This window comes from Raphanus sativus, unplaced genomic scaffold (genome assembly GCF_000801105.2).
Source record: "Raphanus sativus cultivar WK10039 unplaced genomic scaffold, ASM80110v3 Scaffold0064, whole genome shotgun sequence".
NCBI lineage: Eukaryota > Viridiplantae > Streptophyta > Magnoliopsida > Brassicales > Brassicaceae > Raphanus > Raphanus sativus.
The window spans coordinates 3,446-31,256 of NW_026615387.1; the positions used below are offsets into that span (position 1 = coordinate 3,446).

Below are 27,811 nucleotides of genomic sequence, written 5' to 3' on the forward strand. Positions count from 1 at the left end.
ATATTTTTGAATTTTTTTCCAAAATCCATGGGTTAAACCCTTCTAAAATAATGAGTTTTCGGTAAATGGTCTATATACTGAAGTTTATACTCTTCACTTTAGTTTAAAAATTTCAAACCACATTCTACATTTGAATTATTTATTATAAACTATCCTTCATTGTATATAGAAATCATTCTAATTTTTTAATATTTAGTTTACCAAAATTTCATATACTGCTTAGAATAATGGAATTAGTATTATAAAATCTTCGTTATCTAGATAAACGAAGACAACAGAGGTTCTAAACTCTTTTACCATCATCTTATGTCAGTGATCGATGAATCTATACATTAAAACTAGATTTCATATTTTTGAATTTTTTCAAAATCTGTGGGTTAACCCTTTCTAAAATAATGAGTTTTCGCGGTAATGCTCTATACTAAGTTTATATTCTTCAATTTTGTTTAATATTTTCAAACCCACATTCTACAATTGAATTAATGTATTCTAAACTATTCTTTCATGGTATATAGGAATCATTCTAATTTAATATTTAGTTTACTAAATTTCATATACTGCTTAGAATAATGGAATAAGCATTATAAAATCTTCATTATCTAGAGAAACGAAGAAATCTGATGTTCTAAACTCTTGACCATCATCTTATGTCATTGATCGATGAAACTATACACTAAAACCAAATTTTCATATTTTTGAATTTTTTCCAAATCCATGGGTTAACCCCTTCTTAAAATAAGAGTTTTCGGTAAATGGTCTATACAGTGAATTTATACTCTTCACTTTTGTTTATAATGGCATTATAAATCTTCATTATCTAGAGAAACGGAGACAAACGAGGTTTAACTCTTTGAACATCATCTTATGTCATTTCTATATGAAACTATACACTAAACCAGATATTCATATTTTCTAATTTTTTTTCAAAATCCGTTGGTCCCCTTTTAAAATAATGAGTTTTCGGTAAATCCTCTATATACTGAAGCTTATGCTCTTCACTTTCGTTTTTAAAATTTCAGACCAAATCTACAGTAGAATTAATGTATTCTAAACATATTTCATGGTATGTAGAATCATTCTAATTTTTTAATATTAGTTTAGTAAATTCATATACTGCCTAGATCGATGGAAATAGCATTATAAAATCTTCATTATCTAGAGAAACGAAGACAACGGAGGTTCTAAAGTCTTTGACCATCATCTTATGTTAGTGGTCGATGAACTATACACTACAACCAGATTTTCATATTTTTGAATATATTTTTTCAAAATCTGTGAGTTAACTTTTCTAAAATAATGAGTTTTCGGTAAATGCTCTATATCTTGAAGTTTATGCTCTTCACTTTTGTTTAAAAATTTCAAACCACATTCTACATTTGAATTAATGTATTCTAAAATATCTTTCATGGTATATTGGAATCATTCTAATTTTTTAATATTTAGTTTAGTAAAAGTTTATATAATGCCTAGATCAATGGAGTTAGCATTATAAAATCTTCATTATCTAGAGAAACGGAGATAACAGAGAATCTAAACTCTTTGACCATCATCTTATGTCAGTATTCTATGAAACTTTACACTAAAACCGGAATTTTCAAAATTCGTGAGTCAACCCTCCTTTTAAAATAATGAGTTATAGGTAAATCATCTATATACTTGGACCGTGAACTTGATGCAGCCATTGCCATAGTTGCAGATATGGAAACCACGGGCATGGACCTATGTCCCTGACCAAACAAACTCTTGACAAGGTCATATCTGCTGGACAGTCCAATGAGAATCCTAAGTCTGAGCATGAAGAGTCACCATGATTATCATCACTAAGCTCTTAGTATTTGCTTAGTGTGGAGCTCTATATAAGTAACATAAATAATACTCCCTCTGTACTATTTTAAATGGTGTTTAAGATTTTTGCACAAATATTAAGAAAATACAACTTTATATGCAGTTTGTCTTGGTTCTTTAAAAATGACACTAAATCAAACTAATTCAACCAATAAAAAAATATAGTATTTTGTAATTGATTATAAATTTTGAATGATATTAAATTTTGTCTAGAATAATGAGTTAATTATTTATTATGAAAATAAAATAAAAATTCTTAACATCACTTAAAATGATACTGAGGATAAGAAGCAGATGTGTCATTTATTAATTAGTTATGAAAGCTTTGTTTAAGAGAATCAAATTCAGAGAGTTAAGAGTAATATTAATTCCAAGTGTCAAACACAACAGTATAATTTAAACATTTGCTTATGTCATGCCAAATCTTACATATGCAAGAGTAGTATATGTTCTCTCTATATATATATGCGACAAAATGTATGCAAGCATGTCTGGAAGGTCATCATTATAAGGCAAACACTAACTAAACCCTTCTTTTTTTTTTAATGAAACTAACTAAACCCTTCAAAGATCATTACTATATAAAAGTCATATTTATATAAGTCATACGTGGAAGATCATCATCATCTACTAACTCAATTCTGTAAACTTTAGTTAATTGTTTCTTTTTAAACTTAACTTTAGTTAAGTAATTGTTACGCATTGTTTTCTCTTTAGGGGCCCAAGAAGGTTGGACTCGGACGCATTTTTCTACTTTGCAGTGAAATACGTGGCATTTTGGAAAGGATGATTGTGTATGGTCCCTGATGAACGTGAGGTTGACAACAAGTTGAGGGAGAAAGTAGGGCTGGGCAAAAAATCTGAACCCGAAAAACCGAATCCGATCCAAAAAAATAGCACTGAACACGAACCGAAATTGATTAAATATCTGAACGGGTTTAAAAATTTCGGTATTTAAAGAACCGAAACCGAACCCGATCCGAATCGAAATATTTTGGGTATCCGAATGTATCAGAAATAAATTTATATACTTAAATATATACATTATTTTTATATATAATGTATATTAAAAATATTAAAAATATATAAGATACCTTTAAGTTTTCCAAAATACTCGGAAAATATATGCAAATAGTTAAAAGTAAATGTTTAAAATAGCTAAAGTATACTGAAAACACCAAAATAGTTAAATATCTATTGATTCTTTATCCAAATATTCAAAGAAAACCAATTTATATGTTAAATTAAGATATTTTGACATATATGTTATGAAAATTTATATGTAATATATTATCTTTCTTATAGATTTTGAAAATTTAAAGTATATAATAAATTTTGAAAATTTAAAAACATTTTAAATGGGTTATCCGAACCCGAACCGAACCCGCAAAGATCCGAACCAAACCTGAACCGAAATTTAGAAATATCCGAATGGGACTGAAATCTTTGACCCCGAAAATCCGAAACCCGAATAGACTGAACCGAAACCCGAATGGATACCCGAACGTCCAGCTCTAGGAGAAAGTTCGGCAAAGATAGAGTCGGTGTCGGTTGAGCAAAAACCATTTGTTGGGCCCTAAGTAGGTTCGAGATAAGATTAATGATGGTCTCTAACGTTTTTCTCCCATGTTCTAGAAATAGTTTGGCACCGATTCGTTTAGGAAATTTTTCGACTGTTTTAATAATTAGTTTTCAAACAATGAAAACACAAATTAAGCGATTGCCTCGGTGATTTTAAACTAGAAAGCTGTCGAGTCACGGTCCAAAGTTGACGAAGCTTTTCTAATTCTATCGCAAACTTTCAGGTGTCACGCATAGACTGTTAGTTGCATTGTGTAACTTGTTGATTGGTTGGGTCTTTGTTTAGCAGATCAATGATCATAATCAACTGATGAAAATCAAATATATTTAAAAATTGGTTGTTTTCCACAATCTGAATAAAATTCAATTAAAAAGATAATAATCTCCTTTCCTTTATTACCAGAGATACACTTTCCCAAAGTTGTACAATTTGTTTCCTAATTTTTCATCTTAAGGTAATTAATCAGAATGACGTTTTATTTTTGCCGCATTTAAGTTCATTACAGCACTATTTTGGAAATAAATATTTTTTTAAAAAAATTGGGTGGATATCTATTAGGACAACCTTTGAGAAGTAAATCACTGTTGCGACATGGACACGTGTTACTAGAGACAAAAGAATCACACCTTCTCTGGGGTTGCTCAGATTTCGTTGACTATTTGACCAGAGCGTTAATCAAACGGCTTAAACATCGACACGTGTTAAGCATTCAAGTCTGTGAGATTCTGATTGGTCCGAAAAAGGAAATAACAAAAAAGTAATAAAAAGAGAGAGAAAAAGCTAAAGAAGAAGAAGAAGAAGGAAGCAAACAACAACAACAAAGCTCGAGGAAGGTCCCAGAGAGAAAGGGGGCACAAAACGAATTTCGATTTCTAGGGTTTTTGGCCATCGGTGGTTTTGATTCTCCGGCCAAGTCCCGGAGACTTTCGTGATCTAAAGGAGATTGCTTTTTGTTAATTGAGAAGCGATGTTCTCGTCGAAAAACGGAGCTGGGATGATGATGACTCGACCTGTCTTCCTGGACGAAGCTTTCTCCAGGAAGCTCGATTTGTCGTCTTCTTCGTCGTCGTCGGCTTCGAGTCTTCTCCATCAGCTCAATAAGTCTCATGAAGGTTCTGATTTTGTTTTAATTCTCCTGATCTGTGTTTGTATCCGTTGATCCTTGATTAGGTTTTGCGATCTAGTTTTGTTATGGTTAATTCGAAAGATCTTAGCTTTTGGTGGAATCAAACTGTAACTTGTGTTGTGTTTTTTTTTTTTGTCTTTTTACCCTTTTCTGGAATCTATATTTGGGGTGAGGAAAGTTATTAGCTTTGTTCGTTTTGGGATTAAAAAAAAAAGTTAATTGCTTTTTGTGAGAATGTGACTGCTATTGGTTTAGCTTCTGTCTGTGCGGTTTTTGTTTCTGCTATGTGTTACTGATTTATACTGTAATTTTGTTTTATGTTTTTTTGTGCAGCTGATGATGATGCACGCCTGACAATTGCTCATCAACTCTACAAAGCAGGCGATTTCAAACAAGCTTTGGAGCATAGCAACTTGGTTTACCAGAGGAACCCTTTACGCACTGATAATCTTCTTCTTATTGGTGCTATTTATTACCAGGTACTAGTTTTTTGCTTCTCTCTCTCTCTCTCTATCTCTTATCTTTTTGTTTTTTGTTTTAATGGACTTGTAATTGTGAACTTGTGTCTTTCATGCGGTGTAGCTCCAAGAATATGATATGTGCATTGCTAGAAACGAAGAAGCGCTTCGGATCCAACCTCAGTTTGCTGAGTGTTATGGAAACATGGCCAACGCTTGGAAGGTGACTGGCTTGTCCTTTACTTGATCAGTTTGTTATTTGGCAATAGTTATATCATATTTATATATCTGTGTGTTCTCTTTCAGGAAAAAGGGGACACTGATCGTGCAATCCGCTACTACTTGATTGCCATTGAGGTTCTGCTACATCAAATTTGTGCTTGCTAACACTGATGCTGTCGCTACTTCATCTTCATTTTTTCTCATTATTTTCGATCTGTTTCTCAGCTGAAGCCCAACTATGCTGATGCTTGGTCGAATTTAGCTAGTGCATACATGCGGAAGGGAAGAATCAGCGAGGCAACCCAATGCTGTCAGCAGGCTCTCTCATTGAATCCACTTCTGGTATTTGAATTTATGATCCTTTTATCCTGATTAAAACAAGTTCTTCTCACCTGATAATGTGATTCCCCTCCCCACTAGGTTGATGCACATAGTAATCTGGGGAATCTGATGAAGGCTCAAGGATTAATTCAGGAAGTAAGTCTAGTTAATTAGCTCTTTAAGTTTTATTCTAGTGCTCTCTTGTTATGGATGTAGTGGGTGTTACAATTGATTTATCCAATGGCAGAATAATTGAACCTAAATAAAATATAACTAAATGGATGGTGACGTGATGCACTAGTAATCTAGCATCACATCTGTAGCCTGATTACTGGTTTATCAAAGTGCCATTACTGATGGACGCATTTCATTTTCTTTTTTCTGTGTTGTACTGTGTCATAATCCACAATCAATACAGACATACTGAAAGGCAGGCAGGGATGATCGTCAGTCTTATAGTCAGGATCCTCTACTAGAGTCCAAATTTGTTAGAATGTAATATTTTGTGCAGGCATACAGTTGCTACCTCGAAGCTGTTCGCATTCAACCAACGTTTGCTATTGCATGGTCGAATCTTGCTGGTCTTTTCATGGAGTCAGGTGATCTCAACAGAGCCCTTCAATACTACAAGGTATTCTTCACTCTCAATTGTTTTTTTCTTTTCCTTTTTTTTTCTGATTATAATGTTGATGCTTTAACTAATGTTGGCTGAATCTATCAATGTACCAGGAAGCTGTGAAGTTGAAACCTGTATTCCCTGATGCATATTTTAATCTGGGAAACGTGTATAAGGTACGTTTATATTCTGAAAAAAGCTCACTGTAACAGTGCTTTCTAGAAAATATAAGAAACACAAGTTTCTTTGATCTTTGTTTATAAAGGCTCTGGGGAGACCTACAGAGGCAATCATGTGTTATCAGCATGCCATACAAACGCGGCCAAATTTTGCAATGGCATTTGGTAAGTGTATTTTGACCCCCAAGTAAATGCTTTTATCTGTAATAAAATTCAATTGTACAAGTAATTGTTTGATGTTTATTTCATTACTGATATATAACTACTTAACGCAGGAAACATAGCCAGTATATACTATGAGCAAGGTCAACTGGATTTAGCAATTCGGCACTACAAGCAGGCTATCTCCCGAGATCCACGTTTCTTAGAGGCTTACAACAACTTGGTTAGCATCAATAATACATATTATGTGAGTATTATGGTCTATGAATTATATATCTAACATATGATCTTCTTGCATTTGTAACTTAAAGGGTAACGCGTTGAAGGACATTGGGCGTGTAGATGAGGCAGTTCGGTGTTATAATGTAAGTGTGGCTCCTGTTTGAGGCTTGCTAATGAATTCACGCATTCCTGACGAACATGTGGTTTTGTTTTGCAGCATTGTCTTCATTTACAACCGAATCATCCACAAGCAATGGCCAATCTTGGAAATATATATATGGAGTGGTATGTGGTTCTTTCCAACTTCTTACTACATACACAAGCATTATTACTTACGGTAATTTCATAACTTTGAACAGGAATATGGTGGGTCCTGCTTCCTCATTATTCCAAGCTACTTTGACTGTAACCACAGGGCTATCTGCTCCTTTCAATAACCTTGCGATAATTTACAAACAACAGGTGGCTAGCTACATACTCCTTTGTCAATCTCAAGCATTATTGAACTCTTGAACATGTTTGACTTATGGTGGTTGTTTTTCCTCCTTAACTGCAGGGAAATTACACGAATGCTATATCCTGCTATAATGAGGTTCTTCGTATTGACCCATTGGCTGCTGATGCTCTTGTTAATAGAGGAAATACTTTCAAAGAGATCGGGAGGGTAACTGAAGCAATTCAGGATTACATGCATGCTATTACTTTCCGTCCTACAATGGCTGAAGCTCATGCAAACCTGGCCTCAGCTTACAAGGATAGGTATGCCTTCTCAGTATCTATGCTTCACTAGAAACGTTTGTATCTCTCGTACAGTCCTTATGGTGCTTTCATCTTATTTAGGCGTTTGTTTCTGCGATTAATAACACTTAAGATGTCTAGACTAGAACAGACTGTATCTGTTCCATCAGAAAGATATTTATTGGACCTTTTTGCATAAGCAGTGGGCATGTGGAAGCTGCCATAACGAGCTATAAGCAGGCCTTGCTACTACGACCAGACTTCCCAGAAGCAACTTGCAACCTTCTGCACACCTTGCAGGTAGGACTTTTAGCTCCTGTATCCTTTCTCTGGCTATTGTTTACTTCTCATCGTCTTCTCATGAGTTTATTCTTCTTCCTTGCTGCTGTGTCAGTGTGTATGCTGTTGGGAGGACCGCAGCAAAATGTTCACTGAAGTTGAAGGCATTATTAGGAGGCAAATAAATGTAAGTGTATAACGCCACAATACTTTTGGTACTTTTTTAATGTTATTGCAGAGTAAGGAAGTAGCTCATCATATCTTCTATTGTGTCTTCAGATGTCTGTCCTTCCAAGTGTTCAGCCCTTCCATGCAATAGCATATCCTATTGATCCCATCCTTGCCCTTGAAATCAGGTTTGAAGCTGAAACTCAAAACCTAAAAATTTCTCATGTTTATTGGTCTGTTTCCTTATTAAGTCTCTCCTATTATTTTTCAGTCGCAAATATGCTGCACACTGCTCTATAATTGCTTCCCGTTTTGGACTACCTCCCTTCAACCATCCAGCTGGTGTCCCTGTAAAACGCGAGGGAGGGTACAAGAGATTAAGGATTGGATACGTGAGCAGTGACTTTGGTAACCATCCCTTGTCACACCTCATGGGATCAGTGTTTGGGATGCACAACAGAGAAAACGTTGAGGTTTTCTGCTATGCGTTGAGTCCAAATGACGGCACTGAGTGGAGACAGCGTACCCAGTCAGAAGCTGAGCATTTCCTGGACGTTTCTGCTATGTCGTCCGATGCTATCGCCAAGACTATAAACGAAGACAACATCCAGATCCTCATAAATCTAAATGGTTACACCAAGGTATGTGCTCAGAACAGTTCAGAAACTTGTTTACTGTGGAGTCTGGAGCAGTAACCAACCTCCATGGAAACTTTTTGGTAATGGTTCTTGGTTTATAACCTGTGCAGGGAGCTAGGAATGAGATATTTGCTATGCAGCCTGCACCAATCCAGGTTTCATATATGGGCTTCCCGGGTACAACTGGAGCAACCTACATCGACTATTTAGTGACTGATGAGGTTGGCAATTGACAAAAATTCTGAATAATCTATTTTTTTCCCAATGTATTGACTCATTAGTACTCTCTTTTCCTTTTCAGTTTGTGTCTCCTCTGCAATATGCACATATTTACTCAGAGAAGCTTGTCCATCTTCCTCACTGCTACTTTGTCAATGATTACAAGCAGGTATGATCAGAGAATATGACTTTTTTTATTGGACCTTCATGTGGTTTTTGAATATTATATCAACTGTGTAAATTCTATCTGCAGAAAAACCAGGATGTGTTGGATCCAAAGTCTAAGCCGAAGAGATCTGACTATGGACTACCTGAAGATAAATTCATCTTTGGATGCTTCAACCAACTGTACAAAATGGATCCTGAGATCGTCAATACTTGGTAAAATGTTTTTCTTAAGTAGAGAGAGTGATTTTATATTTGTTTCAGCAAAACTGTGTTAATTCTTCTTTTTTTTGAATGCCTATGAAGGTGCAACGTTCTTAAAAGAGTACCCAACAGTGCTCTTTGGCTTCTCCGTTTCCCTGCAGCTGGAGAGATGAGGTTTCGCGCATGTACGTTTTCTTCTTGTCCCTTTCTTCTTTCGTCTTTTCTTATAACATTTGCTAATAAACCGTATATACAGATGCTGCTGCTCAAGGAGTGCAGGCTGATCAGATTATCTTCACGGATGTTGCCATGAAGAATGAGCATATAAGGCGAAGTGTACTTGCAGATGTAATCCTCGACACGTGAGTTCCTTTTCCGACTCTACTAAAATTCATTATATTTTTTTTTTGAACAAAAAATTCATTATATTTTTTTTTTCTAAATTCATTACATTTCTGAAAAGAAAAAGCAACACAAAAAAAACTCAACACTCTTACCACACAATCTTGCTTGTCCCCTCTAGGCCTCTGTGTAACGGACACACAACCGGAACAGATGTGCTGTGGGCTGGCGTACCGATGATAACATTGCCACTTGAGAAAATGGCAACTCGAGTGGCTGGATCACTCTGTCTCGCAACTGGCCTGGGACATGAGATGATTGTTAATAGGTGAGTGTCTCATCAGCATAAACTACTACATTCTTTTACTTTATATGATGAGAGATACTCATAATAAAGCTGTGATTTGAAAATCACAGCTTGGAGGAATACGAAGAGAAGGCTGTCTCTTTGGCGCTTAACAAGCCGAAACTTCAAGCACTGACTAAGGAACTGAGGGCCAGCCGCTTAACATGTCCTCTGTTTGACACCATGCGCTGGGTTAGTAGTCTTGGTTCATGTCTCTCTGTTTCCTCTCTTGTTCCGGTTTGTTTCTTTAACCAGTTAGTTTTTACCATGTGGCTACTTACTACAGGTGAAGAATCTTGAGAGGTCGTACTTCAAAATGTGGAACCTCCATTGCTCTGGACAGAAGCCTCAGCACTTCAAAGTAGTGGAAAACGACATGGAGTTCCCACACGACAGATAAAACAAAATGAGGGGGAAAGAAAATTGAGAGCATAAACAAGATTTCACTCGGCATTGTATATTAAAAAGAAAAACAAAACCCCGAAGAGAGTTAGTAGCAGATTGATAAGATTATTAGAGATATAAGATTGCTATCATTATGGAGCTGTATACTATAACAAAAGCTTGCTGTGATGTTATCATTTCATCACCTATGTTATATCCTTTAGATCCCAATGTTATATCACATAAACAAACAAACATTCCATATCAGTGTGTAATATAAACCTCAACGCTATTAAACTTTAATTCAAATCTGTGTTCTGGATCATTTTGTGGAAACCAATTGGTAAATGGAGGGTTTTATATCATGCATTAGAAAATGGTGTATTTCAATTATAACGAAAACCATATAATCTTCAATATTTAAACAAGCAGCATGTGTGCCTATTACAAGTTCAATAAAAAGTTAAAAAGAATTGTCTGAATTTACCACACTATAACACAAAAAAACTATTTTAATTACTAAAATGTTAGTCAACAGTAAAATGATTAACACTCACAGTAGCAAGCAATGAAGTATCAATTCGCTAATACGTTACAGTTTGTATGCACAATACATAATAGCCCGTGTTCACCTAATAACTAATGGGCCTTTAAAATCAAATCCTGTAAAGTTAACTCAGCCCATTATCACATTAGGGTTTTTATTTGTTTCTTCCTCATATATCACTTCGGCTGCTGCAAGTGAGCACCGAATCAAAAACCCTTAGCCATGGCGACTCAACAAGCTAAAGCATCCGTGCAATGCTTCGGAAGGAAGAAGACGGCCGTCGCCGTCACCCACTGCAAGCGCGGCTGCGGTCTGATCAAGCTCAACGGCGCCCCGATCGAGCTATTCAACCCAGAGATCCTCCGGTTCAAGATCTTCGAGCCGGTGTTTCTCCTCGGAAAGCACCGGTTCGCCGGAGTGGACATGAGGATCCGCGTCAACGGCGGCGGTCACACCTCCCAGGTGTACGCGATCCGTCAGAGCATCGCTAAAGCTCTCGTGGCGTTTTACCAGAAGTACGTTGACGAGCAGTCGAAGAAGGAGATCAAGGATGTGCTGAGTAGGTACGATAGGACTCTTCTCGTGGCGGATCCGAGGAGGTGCGAGCCGAAGAAGTTTGGTGGGCGTGGTGCTCGCTCTCGTTTCCAGAAGAGTTACCGTTAGAAATGTATTTCTAACGTCTTTGTCTCAATGTTTTGGGTTACGTATTGTCAAAGTTTGAGACTTTAAATTTTCGTTTCATGGTTATTGGATAATGGTTACTTTGAGCAAAGAAGTTAAATGTTTACTTTTTGGTTTGGTGAAGTCGATTGGTCACTGTCTGAAACTATTAGGTGTATTTGGATTCATGAAATGATTAGGAGTTATAGTTTGATCAAGTAATATAGGATTAGGGAAATGATCTGCCAAAGTATGTTTCTCTAACAAGTAATTGCAATTTTGTCTAACGTATGATCTTGTTCTGTTTACAAAGTTTAACTTTTGGCTTATAGATACTCATCCTTTGGATCTACCAGCGTTAGCGTTTGATCGTCCAATTTTGATTTCAGATTACACAAATGACAAAAGGCCTAGTACATTGTAAACTTTCACACAAAAAAAAGAAACGAAAGTTAAATCTACAGAACTCCGAAAAACATCAAGAGACTCTCTCAGTTGATTTTCTTATTTCTGAGCACATGTTCCTATCTCTAAAGAAAAAGCAAAAGTAGCAATCTTAGGAGATTGTTCAGTCATGAGTTTTGCAACTTCTGCCAACTTTAGACTTTGATTTGGTTACTGCTTCATCGTAATTTCTTGTCTTCATCCAAGTTTATAAGATCATCCTTACCTTGTTATTCCTCCATCCATATTTATCAATTCACTGTTTTAGACTTTAAGTCTTTGTGGCCTTGTGGGTATCTGTGAAGAAGATTAAAAAAAAGTTTCTTTGACTGATGGTGGAGCCAAACATGACTGAGAGACATCAACTTTTCTGTCAAAATGTTGGGCTTTACCGTAGACTTTGTAGAGATACTTTCCTTCTATAATATCTGGTTACGCTGATAATACAAAATGTATGTGGTTTTCTCTGAAAGTTCTGTAATTGTTTCAAACTGAGCCAAGAGGCCAGAGAAGTTATCCATATGTTGGATTGCAAGTTTGCACTCTTACCTGGTGAAGCACTGCCTGCAGAGTTTCATCACCGAGCAAGAGAGAGACTACTTCCTTTATTCTTCAGATTCATGGTCTCTACGGAGATGACAATGAGGATGATGAGGACGATGAATGGATGGGTGCAAAGAGGCTTTCATGTGACATCTGGTGCGTTCAGAATGGCGTGGACATTGGACATGGATCATGCAAGTACCATCTACCAGCTATGTTTGGATCTAAAGGAGTACATGTATTTCTTCGAATCTTCCATATTTCTAAACTTTCCTGAAACAGATGTTCACTTGAGGGAGCTTCATTTTGAGTTCAAGACCACTGGTCGATACTGGGATATAAAAGACTAGGTCTTGGACGCTGTGGGAATATTTACAACGAAGGAGCTGAATAGTGAATACAGAGAATCTGCAGACATCAAGATAGAGAAAAACTTACATACAGGAACAATGAGAACAAAAAACAAATGTCAGAGTCAGACGTAAGCTCTTTAAGATATGAAACCAAAAAATTACGTTTTAATAAAGGTAACTGTATGAGTTCAAAAGTCGCACATGATCTTGGGTTTTAATCTTTTTCCCTTGCAGTAATTAACTTGATCCTGAGTCCTGGTAATGTTTAACATGTGCATATATCACTGAACTGTTTGATCATAACTTGATTCCCTCGAGAATTTCCTGAAACTGTAATAGATTATTTATTGTATGTGTCGAATGTGTGATCTATCAGTTACAAAATGGAAGATACGACAATGTGAAAAGAAGATTTTGGAGGTCCTTTGTGTTCATGAACATGGTGAAAGCTCAAGGGAAGAAGGTAAAGACAAACTGATTCTGTAGTGCAGTGGAATTTAATTAGGCATGGGACCGAAGTAGAGACTTCGGTGTGTTGTACTAAAACATTGTAATTTGTTATACGAAACTTAGAATCCTGAGAAAACACAGCTCAATATATCAAAAGCCAAACATAAAAGATCCTCTTCACAAACTCTGAGGGAGATTCGCTTAAACTCAAAGGAGATTGAAATCCCAAGAAATTTTATTCAAAAACGACAAATTTAAACCATTAGCAGAAACGAAACACAGGACTTCTTCCTCCAAACACCATTCTCAGACCTTCTCAGATTTAGCACTTGGACATGTGGACGATCAAGTCGACCACACGGGTGCTGTAACCCCATTCGTTGTCATACCACGACACCAGCTTCACGAAGTTGTCACTCAAAGCGATTCCAGCCTTTGCGTCGAAGATGCTGGACCTGCTGTCACCAATGAAGTCAGTTGAGACGACATCATCCTCAGTGTATCCAAGGATTCCCTTAAGCTTGCCTTCAGATTCCTCCCTGTAAACAATTCAACCAGTTAGTTTATAGCACCAACGTAAGATGTGAAACTAATGATTTAAGCTTTCATACTTGATAGCCTTCTTGATATCGTCGTAGGTTGCAGCTTTCTCGAGTCTAACCGTGAGGTCAACAACTGAGACATCAACGGTGGGAACACGGAAGGACATTCCGGTCAACTTTCCGTTGAGCTGTGGAAGCACCTTCCCGACGGCCTTGGCAGCCCCGGTGCTGCTGGGAATGATGTTGAATGAAGCGGCTCTTCCACCTCTCCAGTCCTTCATTGATGGTCCATCAACAGTCTTCTGAGTAGCTGGTATCATAAAAACAAACCCGCATTAGTGTCAGCGGATCTTCTAAAACAGTTTTTAGTACATCTATTTAAAGATCGAAAAATTTACCGGTGATGGAGTGGACGGTGGTCATAAGACCCTCAACGATTCCGAACCTGTCGTTGATTACCTACAGGAAGAAACAATGAGAATAAGTATTCACTAAACACTATCGAAATGATTTTTAATTGGCTAACAGGTAATAATGTATATACCTTGGCAAGAGGAGCAAGGCAGTTAGTGGTGCAACTAGCGTTGGAGACAATGTCAAGGTCAGACTTGTACTCGTGCTCGTTGACACCAACGACAAACATGGGAGCGTCCTTGCTCGGAGCAGAGATGACAACCTTCTTGGCACCACCCTGAAAAAAATAAATCACCAAATCATTCAACCGAAACATAACACAAGCGGATACACGGGGATTAAGTACATACAAGCTATAGCATAAGAATCAATTTATAATGGAATATAACATCAAAAGCTGGCAAAGACAAACCTTCAAGTGAGCAGCAGCTTTGTCCTTGTCAGTGAAGACACCGGTGGACTCAACAACGAAGTCGGCTCCAGCCGAAGCCCATGGGATATCCTCAGGGTTCCTTCACAAAATACAAATCACTCGTAAGAATAAAATACATACACACTAAGCACACCTAATCATCCAGTAGATGTAGTAGTACCTGATGCCGAAGACAGTGACAGGCTTCTCACCGAAGAGAAGAGTCTTCTCATCCTTAACCTTAAGCTCATGGTGTTTCCACTGACCGTGAACACTGTCGTACTTGAACATGTAGGTCTACAACAATCAAACACATAGAGTAATCAGTAACGTTGCTCAAAACCTCACGCAATCAATCAAAAACAGGCGGATCCATAAGATTATAAAGGCACTAAGATCTGATCAGCTTATCAAGCTACAACAGAACAAACAACTAAACCAGTTTCAGGATCTGAGCACTGAATAAAACAATCATCTATACACTGAGATCACACGTATGTATACTAAACAATAAAAACGGATCAAAAACGACGTCGTCGAAGTAAGGAAGGAAGGATCCACGAACCATGTACTCAGTGGTGATGAAGGGATCGTTGACGGCGACGAGCTCGACATCGTCCCTCTGGAGGACAACTCTAGCAACCAAACGACCGATTCTTCCGAATCCTAGAGGATTGCATCACAAATCCAAAACGTCAGATTCTAATAGATCTGCTACGAATATGAGAGCTAACAAACCTAATTCAAAAAACACTCACCGTTGATTCCGATCTTGATCTTACCGCCAGCTACAAAGAGAAATCCAAAAAAAAAACGATCAGATCAGAATAAAACAACATCATAATCACAAACAAAATCAACAAAATAGATATTACTCACCCATGGTGAGTGTGAGAGAGAGAGATTGAAGACGAGAGATTAAACAGTGACGATGGTGAGTGAGTGAGATCCGTGAAGAGAGCGAGGTGTTATTTAAAAGAGACGAGAACGTGGAGGAGGGGTCGGTAGGATCTAACGGTGGAGAGTTTTTCTTGGGAAATAAGTCAGATCTGATTTTTAATATTTTACCTAAAAGGCGAAATGACGTAGCTGCCCTTGTTTATCGTTGTTAAGCCACACTATTCTGAAAAAAATGTCGTCACCCCTGACTCTTAATTGAGGCGATTAGGCGAGTTCATGGCGTCTGCTCCTCACGCGATGAACTAGAAGATTCTTTTAAACCATGAAACGGGCCGGGTCAAGGTCGAGTCGGCATGAAACGTACTGTATTTGACAAGTGTCTGGGTGACAAGTGCGGCCGGCCCATTTTAGTAGACTATTTCAATTTTCTAGAACGTAACGCCCCCACTAATAAAGTCCATAAAAAAATACTATAATTTTATGTTCTTTGCTTCTCTTCTACATTGTTTAAAACCAGTTTAGTATTTTATTATTTCCTAAGTCAACGTAAAGTTGAATGTAAAATGTTCAATTTAATTTTCATGATAATATCCAAAAAGTTGCGTATGAGATGACGTTTTTTTTTTTTGAAAAAAGAGATGACGTATATTTGAAAATGTGGAAAACTATTAGTTCATTTCATATTGCAACATAAAAATGTAACCAGCATATATGTATGCTGATTATAAACTTATTTCTTAATCTTATTCAGTACTAGAATGATTTTTTTCTATAGTGTAAAGAAGTAATGCTTCTTCTATTCTTGTCTTGAGTCATTTGTTGTGTTGTTCTGGCTTAAATAGCATGAAATAAAATTGATATAAACTTAAAACTAGGAGTAAGTATATATTCACATGTGACATTCATTTCAAAACTTTACAACTGTACTTTCTTGTTCTTGAAAGTTGTAACACGAAGGCTATACTGCATCATCTTATGAATGATGAATCATTTTTTTACTAGTAGATAGAAGCTTTGTAGTTTGATGAGTATATCCTGACGAATATGAACGAGATGCAAGGCTATTACAAGAGCATGAGCAACTCCAGCAATGATGAACAAACCACGCAACTCACGGAAGCTGAACCTATTAGATGATTCATCAACGTCATTAAGAGATGCAACATCATCAGCGTTGGAACGTACGTTCAATGAATCCAGCTTCTGAAACCATCTCTGCTCTATGTCCTTCAGAGTTCCCAATGACCTTAGCTTCGCGATTTCTCGTGAAACATTTGTAGCCAAACCTGAACCTTTCTGGAACATCTGAAAACATTTAAACATAGATTAATGAAGGTAATTAACAAACCAATATGGAGATAATAAAATTTTTGAGGTGAGGTACGTACAAACCCAAAGCCATTAGTACTAGTCTCTCTATCTGTCATCACAAAAGCATCCGGATAGTATCCGAGAAGGAGATTGAGATACGGTATTTCATTGATAACATGACTAAGAGTTCCATCTCTCAAACCTTGAGCATATGCCTCGACTGCATTAATGGATCCAAGCTTCATATTATTTAAAGTGGTAGAGGTGAAAACCGCCTGATGGTTTAATTGTATGCGAGAAATGGTCTTGGTTGATGTCAAATTTGCACTATAACTTGATGTCAATATCAACACTACAAATAACCAAACTATGACTAAGAATCTTGATGACATTTTCTCCAGCTTCTCTCCTGCCAAGAATGTGCACCCGTTACAGACCAAAGTATACAGTAAAAAGAAAAAGCATTACTCTCTCCTTTTTGGAAGTTAATTTTATAGATTTTTTTAGACAAAAAAATACAGTTTTTATATATATATTTTGTGGTATTTTCATTCATTGATATTAATAAGTTATAAATTTTCAAGAACTATTTATTTAAAATATTTAATTGTAACATGCCGTCAAAACTATAAAATTTATATTTTCGAAACAGATACGAGATTAAACAGACTTACTTTGAGCAAAGACAATGGTTGAGAATCCAAACCAGAGCATGATACAAAGTTGTTGTCCCCAAGAGCCCTGAAACTCAGGATTAACGGATCGTTCAACCAACCAAACAACAACTCCAGTCAAGATAAAGAAAGCTCCACTTGCTAGCCACAAGGATCTATCGAAAGGGTCAAAGAAAGTCCACATTCCTTGGCTTCTCTTCTTTACCGTCAAGATTCCTATACCAATGTCTGTGAAAGGCAGAGTAAAATCAACATACAAAGATCTGTTGGAAGTGATGGTTATATCACCAACAGCTGCATCGTATTTGTCACTCTGTCAAAGCAAAACACATTATTAGAGACAATATCTCTTACATCGAAAGTTGGGAAAAGATTTTTAATATAGGGAAGTTTACTAAAAGAGATGAACTAATACATTTATCACCAATTGTTTTAGGTTTGGACCGATCTAATTTAACAATTAAACATCTATACATATACCATTTTGACTATTAATTTTTGTTTTTGCAACGCACCTGAGTAGAGAGTAGATAAGCAAGGTTGTTATAGCTCCCGTTGTAAGGTATAAACTCCAGCTGGTAGTTAAAAGGAGCAATGCAAGTCTTGAAAACTTCTATGCAAAATCCACTAGCAGTATAGAGACCTGTTTCAGTATCAAGACGCATGGACATTAGATTTGGAACCTTGTTTCCTGCTGGTACTAAGACCCTAAGCAACTTCTTATGTTCACCATTCTCTTCCAGTAAACGGTGCCTTTGGATCTCAAGATCATTGGGTGAAGAAGCCGTGACGTCTCTTCTTTCACAAAACTTATCACAACTCCATAATCCTATTCTTCTCTCCATTGTTCCAACCATATCCACAATCTCAAATCTCCCCAAAAGAAACTTGTTGCCAACCATTTGAATGTCACAATGGCTCAAACCCTTGTAACTAATCTGCCTCATTGTCTCAAGAAGGTTTGATGATACATTTTCAGATTTTTTTAGACTCATCTTCTCTACTGCGGTTGCTAGAATACAAGCAACACCGTGTGCCCATACACTATAACGCTTAGTTTCCATCAATGCATTTGTCACCCTTGAAGTAAAATTCATAGTCTCTGATGATACTGGAACGTAGGATGTGAAACCAATCACCCCTTGCATAGACCTAGTTGCAAAATGGTCCGAGAAATGAAAATGATGCATGGATCTTGCGGTGAGAAGCCAAACATGACCTCGTCCCATCAAACCTAACTTCTCCGCACATTGTAAGAGGCGAGAAACAAGATTCTCAGACATATGCACCACGAAAACTGCTGCTCTTGAGACCTTATTAAGCTTCCTTAGCTGGTTCATCATATGGTTTTCTCCTGATGGTGATTCAGAGAAAGAAGCAGTACCATCGATGCTGATTCTTTCATCTTGAAAATGTTCCACGAGTGTTTGCAAACTCTCTCTCCAATCATCAGCATCCTCGTATATAACCACAACCGATGTCCGGTTTAAATCATGTATGACACTTGTTATACCCTTAGCTTCTGATGTCTGATCGTGCGTGGTTTGAATGAAGTGATCATATCTGTTCAAAGATAAAGAATCTGGAGCAATAAGTGATATTACAGGAACTTTAGCTTTCTTACTAACTACTGCAAGAAGCTTGGCTTCTTGTAACGATTGTGCACCAATAATAGCTTCCACTTTTGCATTCTTGATAAGGTTTGTAACTGTTACATTCATGAATAAATAAATAACTAAAAGAAATTAATATTGTGATTTATCGAGAAAAATCAACTAGATGAAAAAACGCAATAAAGAAGATGAAACTCACCGGCGGAATAGGCAAGGAGAGGATCTCCTTGAGAGTCTCTTGCTAAAACAGAGACTCTGGTTTGGTATTCATTGTTGATGCGATAAAAATCAGAAAGCGCCAAGGCAAAAGAAGTCTCGAGAATATTTCCTTCCGTGGAACCCAAGTCTACCACCAATCCAACCCTAACGTCCACTGTAACACCGTCGTTTTGATCAGCTACTCCTGGTTTAATCGTCGGAAAGAGAAGTAAGCAAACGAGCAGAGAAATCAGAATCTCCATTGATTGTGTATGGCTGCGGATTGCACCATTCCCTTTGATTTTATTGTGTTGTCGTAATCATCTCAAATCAAATTATTTTTATCACATAGTCAAAGTCAATGCGTTGTGTACATGGACATTGTCAAAACTTTCAACTTTTATAACGAGCAAAAAGTCTTCGAGGCAAGTTTGACTATCAAGTAACAGAACCGATCGAGAGATGGCTAAACTAGTGTTTAATTTTGACTAGTTGTGAATTTCCTTGCAATAAATTAGATAAACAGAGTACTATATATAATATCAAGATATATGAGATCAAGGGAGTGAGGGACGAGAGATCGATTTCCACAAAACAAGCAATATATCACGTCAAGTCTAAATGAGGTGCATGTATAATGCAAGAGCATGGGCAATCTATTTAACCAATACAACTACAAATACGTGTGGGCAACTTACTTCGTCTGCAGATGAGTAGCTGTGCAAATATAAATACAAAATATCAGTCATTTGTTTAAGAACTTTATGGGTCATACTATTAAACTTAATAAAATGATATAGATGTCGAAGATAATCTAATAATTGGTATTCGAATGTTACAAAAAAAAAGTCAAAAAAGAAGAAGAATCTTATAAAGAAGTTTCATATTGTTCTTTAAAAAAAAAATTCTATGGTAAAGTTTTTTTTTGTAAAAGCTCATTGCGCATAATTTGTATTAAATTGTTTAAGAATTTTTGTGCAATCAGCTTTTACAAAAACTCTACCATAGCGACAACAAATATGAAATTAAGTATATCATTAAGGCTTTTGCTTTTTAAGTCAGATTATAAATATAAATTTGAAAATAAAATTCGAAAGACAACGACTAGCTTAGAAATAAAGAGGTAGTTCCTGATTCATTACACCAATTATATGACCAAATCTATTTAGAGAACGACAAAAGAAAGTAACATAAAAATCAGTAATTCAAATAGGATTAGACTAAATTAAGTTTGTTCACACGCTCCTGCGTAGTCACCATCATAATGTCCATATCCCGCAAGATAGGAAGACACTCCCCCATGCTCGAGCCAGCAGGAACATTCTAACATTTTTTGTCTAACTTCTTTTCATTTTTCGGTTTCTTCAATTCCTTCTCCATCTTTAACTCTTCAGTGAAATATATTAGCCTACTCGTTATTTTGCCTCTTATAAGCTTCTACTAGTGATCCAATATTGGTATCGTCTTTCTCAGACGGTTCATGTCTCGAACGGCTCTTTACTTGTCGACCAACAACATCTTTCATAGAAGGATGTCTGAATTTATGAGGCTTTCCGGCTTGAGAGGAAACCAAGAAAGCTGCTTCCACTTTGCATAGAGTAACGATCATGTTCATCTTTAAAATCTCAAATTCATGTTTTGAAAACGTAGTAGTTCTGACTTCGTAGGCTTGCAACCTTTTTCATTTCGAATCTTTTTCTTTTTCTTTCCCTTTTTACCTTTCATTGTCACGTTTTTTAGGAACTAGAATTTTTGGTTTCGGGTAAGTTTTTTAGTTTTCTGTTTTAATTGAGTAAAATGGAGGTGGATATCTGATAGAATATCCTTTATAGTATAAAGCAGGAGTAAGTTGGCAATTTTGTGCTTACATGTGGCATTTACTATTTTAAAAACAAACTAGATTCTGACCCGCCCTTTTAAGAAATATAATTGGATATATTTTTTTGTTTTATATTTTTGTTATAAATTTAATTTTTATATTTATATTTAAGTCATATTTGTGTGTTTAAGGTCACATTTTTGTTTTTAATTGTATAATATTGTTTTAAATGATTAATAAGAGGTTTTAATAAATACTATTAAAACATGAACATTACCTATTGATATAATTGTGGTCCAATTATTTTAATATAATTATTAAAACTTCTTATTAATCATTTAAAAATATTATACAAATATAACTAAAAACACAGATAACAATTTTAAATTTAAAAAAAAAATGTAAAACAAAAAAATATACCCGCCCTTTTAGGGACATATCAAAATCTAATAGCAATTTAAAATTGATCTGTCATATGCTCGTTTCTTCCTAATCATTATGTCCGTATGCCTATTTATTTGTAACATTTTCTGTAGTTTTATATGTTAAAGAAATTAAATTTATAAAAATTATACAACAGTCCTATGACTTCTCGTTTGCTATAAAACTATATAAACTGCTTCTTGTTTTCTTTTACTTGTTTCAAATATTTTAATATCAATTATATATACTATTTTGTTAAGCCCGTAAAAACAGTTAAAAAGCAAAAAGCAGATTAACTATAATTAATGTTGATATCAGAAATTATATGTGGTTGTTAAATTGTCCACTACCCCGAAAAATAGGGATTACGTTTTGGTTTCTTTACAACGTATATAGATAATTACAACTTTTTAACTCTAAAATCAGAACGTTATGTGCAGTTATATAAAATAAGAAGTTACTAGATCATGACCCGCTCGACCGAGCGGGAGTATTTTCTTTTTTATCTTTGTTTTTACTAAATGTTATATATGATCGCAATGTGTATTAATATAAAATTTTGATAAATAACAATGTGTACTAATGTGTTTAAATAAGCAATGTGTTTAATTACTAAATCTGATTTTTAAATTTTATGATAACGTAAAGTAGATTTCTTTTTTATATTATTTAAAATATATAGTGCTATATATTTTGTATTTTCAATATTTATCATACAAAACTTACATTGGGGTATTATTTATATGAAAATATATGTAACATAATATATTTATATATTATATAAACATATGCACATCCGCACGGATTTTATTTTTAAAATGTATTCTATATTGTTTAGTTTTATGTAGTATCGAGTTTGTATAATTCAATTTTGTGTTTAAAGAACAATATCAAAACTGTCTTTCGTATGTAAAAATAACACTTTGCAAGCGCGAGTTGTGTTTTTTTATTGTAACACAAAATTTTATATAAAACTTATGTTTTTTGTACATTACGAAAATTATTTTTTAAAAATAATTATTACGTAATTTCAAAGTGAATTTTATCTCTAAAGTCTAATATATTTTGTGTGTAATGGTTCAAAGCATTTTCGATATATATTATATTTCAGTTTGGTTTGTTTTTAGTATTATTGTATAAGTATAATACTATACAATATTACTATTTTCTATACAATATATGAAGCTATGTGTTATTTGTTTTAGAAAGTAGATTAGGCCCAACGTAGTTATAAAAATAGTCATATCTTTATGTATATGTCTATGACTTATCTACCTAATGTTATTAGTACTAATAAAATTAATATGGCCAATGAAAGTATATTGATCAATTTAAAATGAATTGTATAGGGTAATTATAGTACAATTAATATTTTTAGTATTCTTAGTATATATATATCTTATCTAAATCGACATGTAATAAATGTAAAAATCATATATGGAATATAGACAAAAATAAGAACTGTACTTAAGGAAATACATCAATGCAAAGTTAGATTATGGTACGTATTATATATAAAGAATGAGACATTTAATTTAAATATATGAGGTCCACCTTTAAAAATCTACCTAGAAAAAGTTGTAATGTTCATGTTTTAATAAGATAGATATTTCATTTTTGAAAACAGTAAAACATGAGAATAAGTAGTTAGACATAACCTCTATCAATTGGTCATGCTGAAGAATTAATAAAATAGACTAGATTTTGATCCGCCTTAAAAGGGCGGGTATATTTTTTGTTTTAATTTTAATTTTCATATTTGTGTGTGTTGGTTATATTTGTGAATAAGCCTTAATCAAAATACATTTATTGAATAATTGCAATTTAAAATTGATCTGGTATACGTTCGGTTAGGACTGGGTTGCGGGTTAAACCTGGTTCGCTGACCCGTCAACCTGCGGATTCAATTTCTTTTGGTCAAAAAGTCTGACCCACATAATCCGCAAAAAATAATTTTGTATTTGCTCCGCTTAATTTTGCGGTTATCGGGAGATTATATTTTTTTGACCCGCCTTAAAAAGGCGGATATATTTTTTGTTTTATATCTTCTTAGAAGTTTAATTTTTATATTTTTGTTCTTATGTCATATTTGTGATTTTAGTCATATTTGTGATTTTCTTGGTATAATATTTTCTCCTAAATGGTTAATAAGAGGTTTTAATCTATTTTATTAAAATAGTTGAACCACACCTATATCTATAAAAATTATAATTATAAAATGACTATAAAAACTGAAACATAAAATTAAAATTTTCAGAAAAAAATTAAACAAAAAACATATCCGCCCTTTGAAAGGGCATGTCATAATCTAGTAATAATATTAAATAGGAATACTAATTTACTTTTTTATTAATAACTTATAATATTTTTATATTTTTTAAGATTTAAAACTTAATTTTATAATAATTTTAAAATATTTTTGAACACGCAAAATTCTTACATTTGCATTGAACAGGCAAGCTATTATATGTTGATAAAATAATCATTTAAAATTACCGAATTTATATGTACATATTAGTCGACCATGTAGATATTTATTATCAGATGCTGAATACATTTTATAACTGTCGAGTACTATATGTATATAATACGAAAGTGGTTGCGAGAATATTGGCACTAAAGGGAAAGTTACAAAATTCAATATTATTAATCTATTCAATACTATTTCTGTAACTAAAATAAATAAATAATTGGACATAACCTTGTATCAATTGGTCATGTTGAAGAATTAATAGAATAGATTTCATTTTTTTGTGTTAAAACTAATAAAAATATTTCTTTTATATTCTCTTAACCAAATCATTTCCACTACGTCTAAATAACCTCCCACTAACTACAACTTCTTTTGCTTCTATAAAAGTAAGAAATCATTTAGCAAAAAAAAAAGAAATTCTGGATAAAAATGCCAAGAAAAAGGTGTCGACTTCTCAAGGTTTAACGGCAATCAAATCTTAACATTTCTTTCATGTTACATCTAATAGTGTTCTACCAATTGTTCTCAATATATCATCCTTCAATGTTATATTTGGTTAACGTTTAGGGGATACAACTGTAGAAGGTAATCATTTTTTAACTATTTTTTCTTTGCTAAATTTTAAAAGATTTTGCATTTTAAGATTCATGATTGTCTTTCTTTTTTTTTTGTAAAAAAGATTCATGATTGTCTAACAACAGTCTTTGCTTAACATGCAAATTATTGTTAATGCCGAGAGTGCAAAGACTGAATATGCTTCTTCAAATAATATTAGTTTTAGCTGATTTGGATGTAAACGACATTCTTATATTTATGTTGTTTTTTTCTGTAAGCATTTGAGTAGGTTTTAATATTTATCTTTTGTTTCAGGTTTGAAACTTTTTAAGTAGAATTCACTCCAGATCCCTATCAAATATGGAACGAAAGTGATCTCGGGTAATACTAAAGCATATGTTTTCATCTGGTATTCATACATATTTTCAACCATTATAAAATCTGTAAATTTTTATTATATTTTTGTCTTATATACTGATTTACAATTAGAAGTTTTCCTCAAGACGCTTGAATCTCACATGTTAGAAGTGAAACCACTTAATGAAAAGCTAGTTCCACTTGTAAGATTCTAGGGGTAGCAGGTAGACAGGCAGAGTTTAGCAAAACTATATATGCTGAAAGAAATTAGTAAGACAGTCTGAAGCTTTCAGCACTTCAGAACTCAAGATTTATGTTTTTATTCAGTTAAAATAAATTACAATGATACACTTTGAACCAAAAAAATTTGGTATGAATAATTTTAACAATGACTTTGCCCATGCATAGCATGGGCCATAATACTAGTAAATTATAAAGAAAAAGAAAATGGGAAGTGAGAGGATGATACCGTTGTGGTGCACAGTATTGGTTTGAACATTTTTACACGCTTACTTTATAAATGGCAGCCTCTCATTTGTTTAATTTTTAATGAGAATTTTTGTTAAAATTATTTACTGAAGATGTACTAAATAATATGAAAACAAGATGATAACTCTTAAGTAATTCTAACCGATAATTCTGCTCTAATAAAACCAAGAATGTGCACAATATATTTTAGGAAATATATAGATGTATAGAAAGATGTCATATTGTTTGTAAACATTTAATGTTTACGAAGAGACCAGTAGCGGAACTAGGAAAAAACATCATTGGGATCAAAAATTTATATATACGAAATTAGTTAGATATTAAAGGAGTCAAACTACTAAAATTCAACCAATAATTTTAGATATATTATAAATTTATGCCTAAATTTGATTAATTCTTAAAATTGATATGGGTCAAATGATCCACATGCTTCTTAGCTGCATCTGCGCACTCGAAGAGACATGTATTGAATAATTTGAATTTTTGACTAATTATTTGGCAACCATTTTAATATATTTGAAAAAAATGTTGTCTTTATCGCATAATTAGAGTCAACAAACTAATATTATAAATTCTTAACTCAATTGGTGTAAATCTTGAGAACATATATATTTTCTCGAACATAACAACAAAAAATCTCTCTCCAATTAACCAAAATGCCGGTTTAAGATTTTAATTTTATTTTACAAAAAATTATTTTATAATTTCAATATAAATCTGTAATTAGTATTTTATTTAAGTCATTGCTTTAATGTATTAATTAGAATTTTTGGTTAATATATCAATGACGGACAATTTTTTTATTATTTTTAATTTATGTAAAAAAATAAAAGGGCATTTTTATAAAAGAGGAAATTTAATATTTTGATATAATCTATTAATTTTTAATTGTTAACTAACTCGGCTCCGAACACAAAATCTTAATAGAAGACCCAAAACACACAATCATGAATGTAGTCACTAGAGCTCATTCGAGCACCTCCAAACTTCATCTAAAAGAAATCTACCGAATTTTTCATAAGTTTCTTATCAAAATTTAAATTTATGCTATGTTCATAGATCTTACAAATTCGATGATAAATTGTATTTAAAAAAATATATAATTTTAAACGATCAAGGGTACGTACGAGTTTAAATAACGGCAACGAATATGAAATTTTTTGGTCTAAGACGAATATGAAATTAATTATACCATTATGGTTTTCACCTTTTAAGTTCGAGAAGATAATAAACATAAATTTCAAAACGATTTTGAAAGACAACGACTAGCTATAGAAGTCAAGAGAAGTTGATGAATTATTTCATGATTCATCACATATCATCACCACACCATATAACTCAATATATCAAGAAAACAATAAAGAAAAGAAATGAGTTTAAAAAAACAATAAAGAAAAAAGAAAACAATAAAGAAAAATAACATAAGAATCAGGAATTCAAATACGAAAAAAAATCAACAAGTCCATCATGGATATCCACGTCTCGCAAGATCAGAAGATGAGCCATCACCGTCTTTTTCTTGTGTAGCCGTACCGCATAAGCTAACATTTAACTCCACAAAATTTTGGTGCATCTGCTTCAACTCCTCCACGCTCGAGCCTTCATCATTCCACCACTTTTCTTCTAACTTCTTTTCACTTTTCGATTCCCTCAATTGTTTTTCTTTCTCCTCTCCCATCTCTAACTCTTCAGCCAAATCAACAAACCGTTTCTTAAGCTCTTCGATCTTTTGTCTCTTATAAGCTTCCACCAGTGATCCAGCAGTATTGGTGTCGTCTTTCCCGGATGGTTCATTTCTCAAATGGCTCTTCACTCGACCAACAGCAACTTCCATAGACGGATGTGTGAATGTGTGAGGCTTTCCGGCTTGAGAGAAAACCAACAAAGCTGCTTCCACATCGCATTGCGCAACGATCTCGTTCAGCTTCTTTGAAATCCCAGCTTTGCGTTTCGAAAACGTAGTCATTCTGTCTTCGTAGTCCTCCACTTCCCTCATCTCGATCTTTTGCTTTCCCTTTGTGTTTTTCATCGTCACGTTTTTGGAACCGGAGTGTTTGGTTTCTTATAGGTTATTTAGTTTTGTGTCTTGATAAAACCATGCACGTGCACAATATATTTATAGGAAAATAGATGTATAGAAAGTAAAGTTATTTTGTTTGGTAGACATTTAATGTTTATGAAGAGACTGTATTGAATGATTTGCATATTTGACTAATTATTTGGCAACCACTTAATATATTTTCTTAAAAATCTTGTAGTTATTATTGCAGAATTAGAGTCAACAAACTAAGACTGTAAATTGGTAACTCAATTAGTTTAAATCTTGAGAACATATCTATATCTCTCAAAGACATAACAAAATCTCTTTCCATTTTTTAAAAATGCCATTTTAAGACTTTTTATTTTATTTTAAATAAT

At 34.2% G+C, this 27,811-nt stretch overlaps 5 protein-coding genes across 6 annotated transcripts; 2 read left to right on the plus strand and 3 right to left on the minus strand.

Moving 5' to 3' along the window:
* Window positions 1–4,211: 4,211 nt before the first annotated feature.
* Window positions 4,212–10,541, plus strand: LOC108812494 (probable UDP-N-acetylglucosamine--peptide N-acetylglucosaminyltransferase SEC). The gene is made up of 26 exons (XM_018584771.2): window positions 4,212–4,539; window positions 4,887–5,032; window positions 5,136–5,234; window positions 5,318–5,368; window positions 5,459–5,575; window positions 5,654–5,710; window positions 6,066–6,185; window positions 6,284–6,346; window positions 6,436–6,514; window positions 6,625–6,734; window positions 6,823–6,876; window positions 6,951–7,018; window positions 7,093–7,195; window positions 7,290–7,492; window positions 7,675–7,771; window positions 7,866–7,937; window positions 8,030–8,106; window positions 8,190–8,559; window positions 8,667–8,777; window positions 8,858–8,944; window positions 9,029–9,156; window positions 9,247–9,329; window positions 9,401–9,506; window positions 9,668–9,814; window positions 9,904–10,024; window positions 10,119–10,541. The coding sequence occupies exons 1-26, from the start codon at window positions 4,395–4,397 to the stop codon at window positions 10,230–10,232; spliced, it is 2,928 nt and encodes a 975-aa protein (XP_018440273.1). The 5' UTR covers window positions 4,212–4,394; the 3' UTR covers window positions 10,233–10,541.
* A 393-nt stretch (window positions 10,542–10,934) lies between these two features.
* On the plus strand, window positions 10,935–11,567 carry LOC108807351 (40S ribosomal protein S16-3). The gene has a single exon (XM_018579627.2). It carries the CDS (start codon window positions 10,986–10,988, stop codon window positions 11,424–11,426), a length of 441 nt encoding a protein of 146 aa, XP_018435129.1. The 5' UTR covers window positions 10,935–10,985; the 3' UTR covers window positions 11,427–11,567.
* A 1,771-nt stretch (window positions 11,568–13,338) lies between these two features.
* LOC108813245 (glyceraldehyde-3-phosphate dehydrogenase, cytosolic) lies at window positions 13,339–15,589 on the minus strand. Its single transcript, XM_018585742.2, has 9 exons — window positions 15,461–15,589; window positions 15,340–15,369; window positions 15,147–15,247; window positions 14,763–14,878; window positions 14,582–14,681; window positions 14,300–14,446; window positions 14,154–14,214; window positions 13,825–14,065; window positions 13,339–13,752 (listed from the first exon to the last, which is right to left on the minus strand). Exons 1-9 carry the CDS (start codon window positions 15,462–15,464, stop codon window positions 13,536–13,538), a joined length of 1,017 nt encoding a protein of 338 aa, XP_018441244.1. The 5' UTR covers window positions 15,465–15,589; the 3' UTR covers window positions 13,339–13,535.
* A 739-nt stretch (window positions 15,590–16,328) lies between these two features.
* On the minus strand, window positions 16,329–19,697 carry LOC130500940 (glutamate receptor 1.1-like). 2 transcript variants are annotated; one of them, XM_056995862.1, is made up of 6 exons: window positions 19,279–19,697; window positions 18,197–19,174; window positions 17,982–18,109; window positions 17,467–17,779; window positions 16,870–17,201; window positions 16,329–16,786 (listed from the first exon to the last, which is right to left on the minus strand). In XM_056995862.1, exons 1-6 carry the CDS (start codon window positions 19,538–19,540, stop codon window positions 16,469–16,471), a joined length of 2,331 nt encoding a protein of 776 aa, XP_056851842.1. In that variant the 5' UTR covers window positions 19,541–19,697; the 3' UTR covers window positions 16,329–16,468. The 2 variants fall into 2 exon arrangements, with proteins under 2 accessions (XP_056851842.1, XP_056851841.1); XM_056995861.1 differs by having other exon boundaries at window positions 17,982–19,174.
* Window positions 19,698–26,858: 7,161 nt separating this feature from the next.
* On the minus strand, window positions 26,859–27,662 carry LOC130500944 (agamous-like MADS-box protein AGL23). Its single transcript, XM_056995866.1, has one exon. It carries the CDS (start codon window positions 27,420–27,422, stop codon window positions 26,859–26,861), a length of 564 nt encoding a protein of 187 aa, XP_056851846.1. The 5' UTR covers window positions 27,423–27,662.
* Between the last annotated feature and the right edge of the window lie 149 nt (window positions 27,663–27,811).

Bases quoted from the DNA above. Each gene is read 5' to 3' on its own strand.
- LOC108812494 (XM_018584771.2), top strand. From the start codon at position 4,395: ATGTTCTCGTCGAAAAACGGAGCTGGGATGATGATGACTCGACCTGTC. The intron at 5,576-5,653 runs GTATTTGAATTT...CCTCCCCACTAG, and splicing joins TCTCATTGAATCCACTTCTG to GTTGATGCACATAGTAATCT. The intron at 7,196-7,289 runs GTGGCTAGCTAC...CCTTAACTGCAG, and splicing joins CGATAATTTACAAACAACAG to GGAAATTACACGAATGCTAT.
- LOC108807351 (XM_018579627.2), top strand. From the start codon at position 10,986: ATGGCGACTCAACAAGCTAAAGCATCCGTGCAATGCTTCGGAAGGAAG.
- LOC108813245 (XM_018585742.2), bottom strand. The intron at 14,879-15,146 runs GTTCGTGGATCC...TGATTGTTGTAG, and splicing joins TCATCACCACTGAGTACATG to ACCTACATGTTCAAGTACGA. The intron at 14,066-14,153 runs GTAAATTTTTCG...TTATGATACCAG, and splicing joins CACCGTCCACTCCATCACCG to CTACTCAGAAGACTGTTGAT.
- LOC130500940 (XM_056995861.1), bottom strand. From the start codon at position 19,540: ATGGAGATTCTGATTTCTCTGCTCGTTTGCTTACTTCTCTTTCCGACG. The intron at 19,175-19,278 runs GTGAGTTTCATC...TGAATGTAACAG, and splicing joins TCTCCTTGCCTATTCCGCCG to TTACAAACCTTATCAAGAAT. The intron at 17,780-17,981 runs GTGCGTTGCAAA...TTGCTTTGACAG, and splicing joins CTTATCTACTCTCTACTCAG to AGTGACAAATACGATGCAGC.
- LOC130500944 (XM_056995866.1), bottom strand. From the start codon at position 27,422: ATGAAAAACACAAAGGGAAAGCAAAAGATCGAGATGAGGGAAGTGGAG.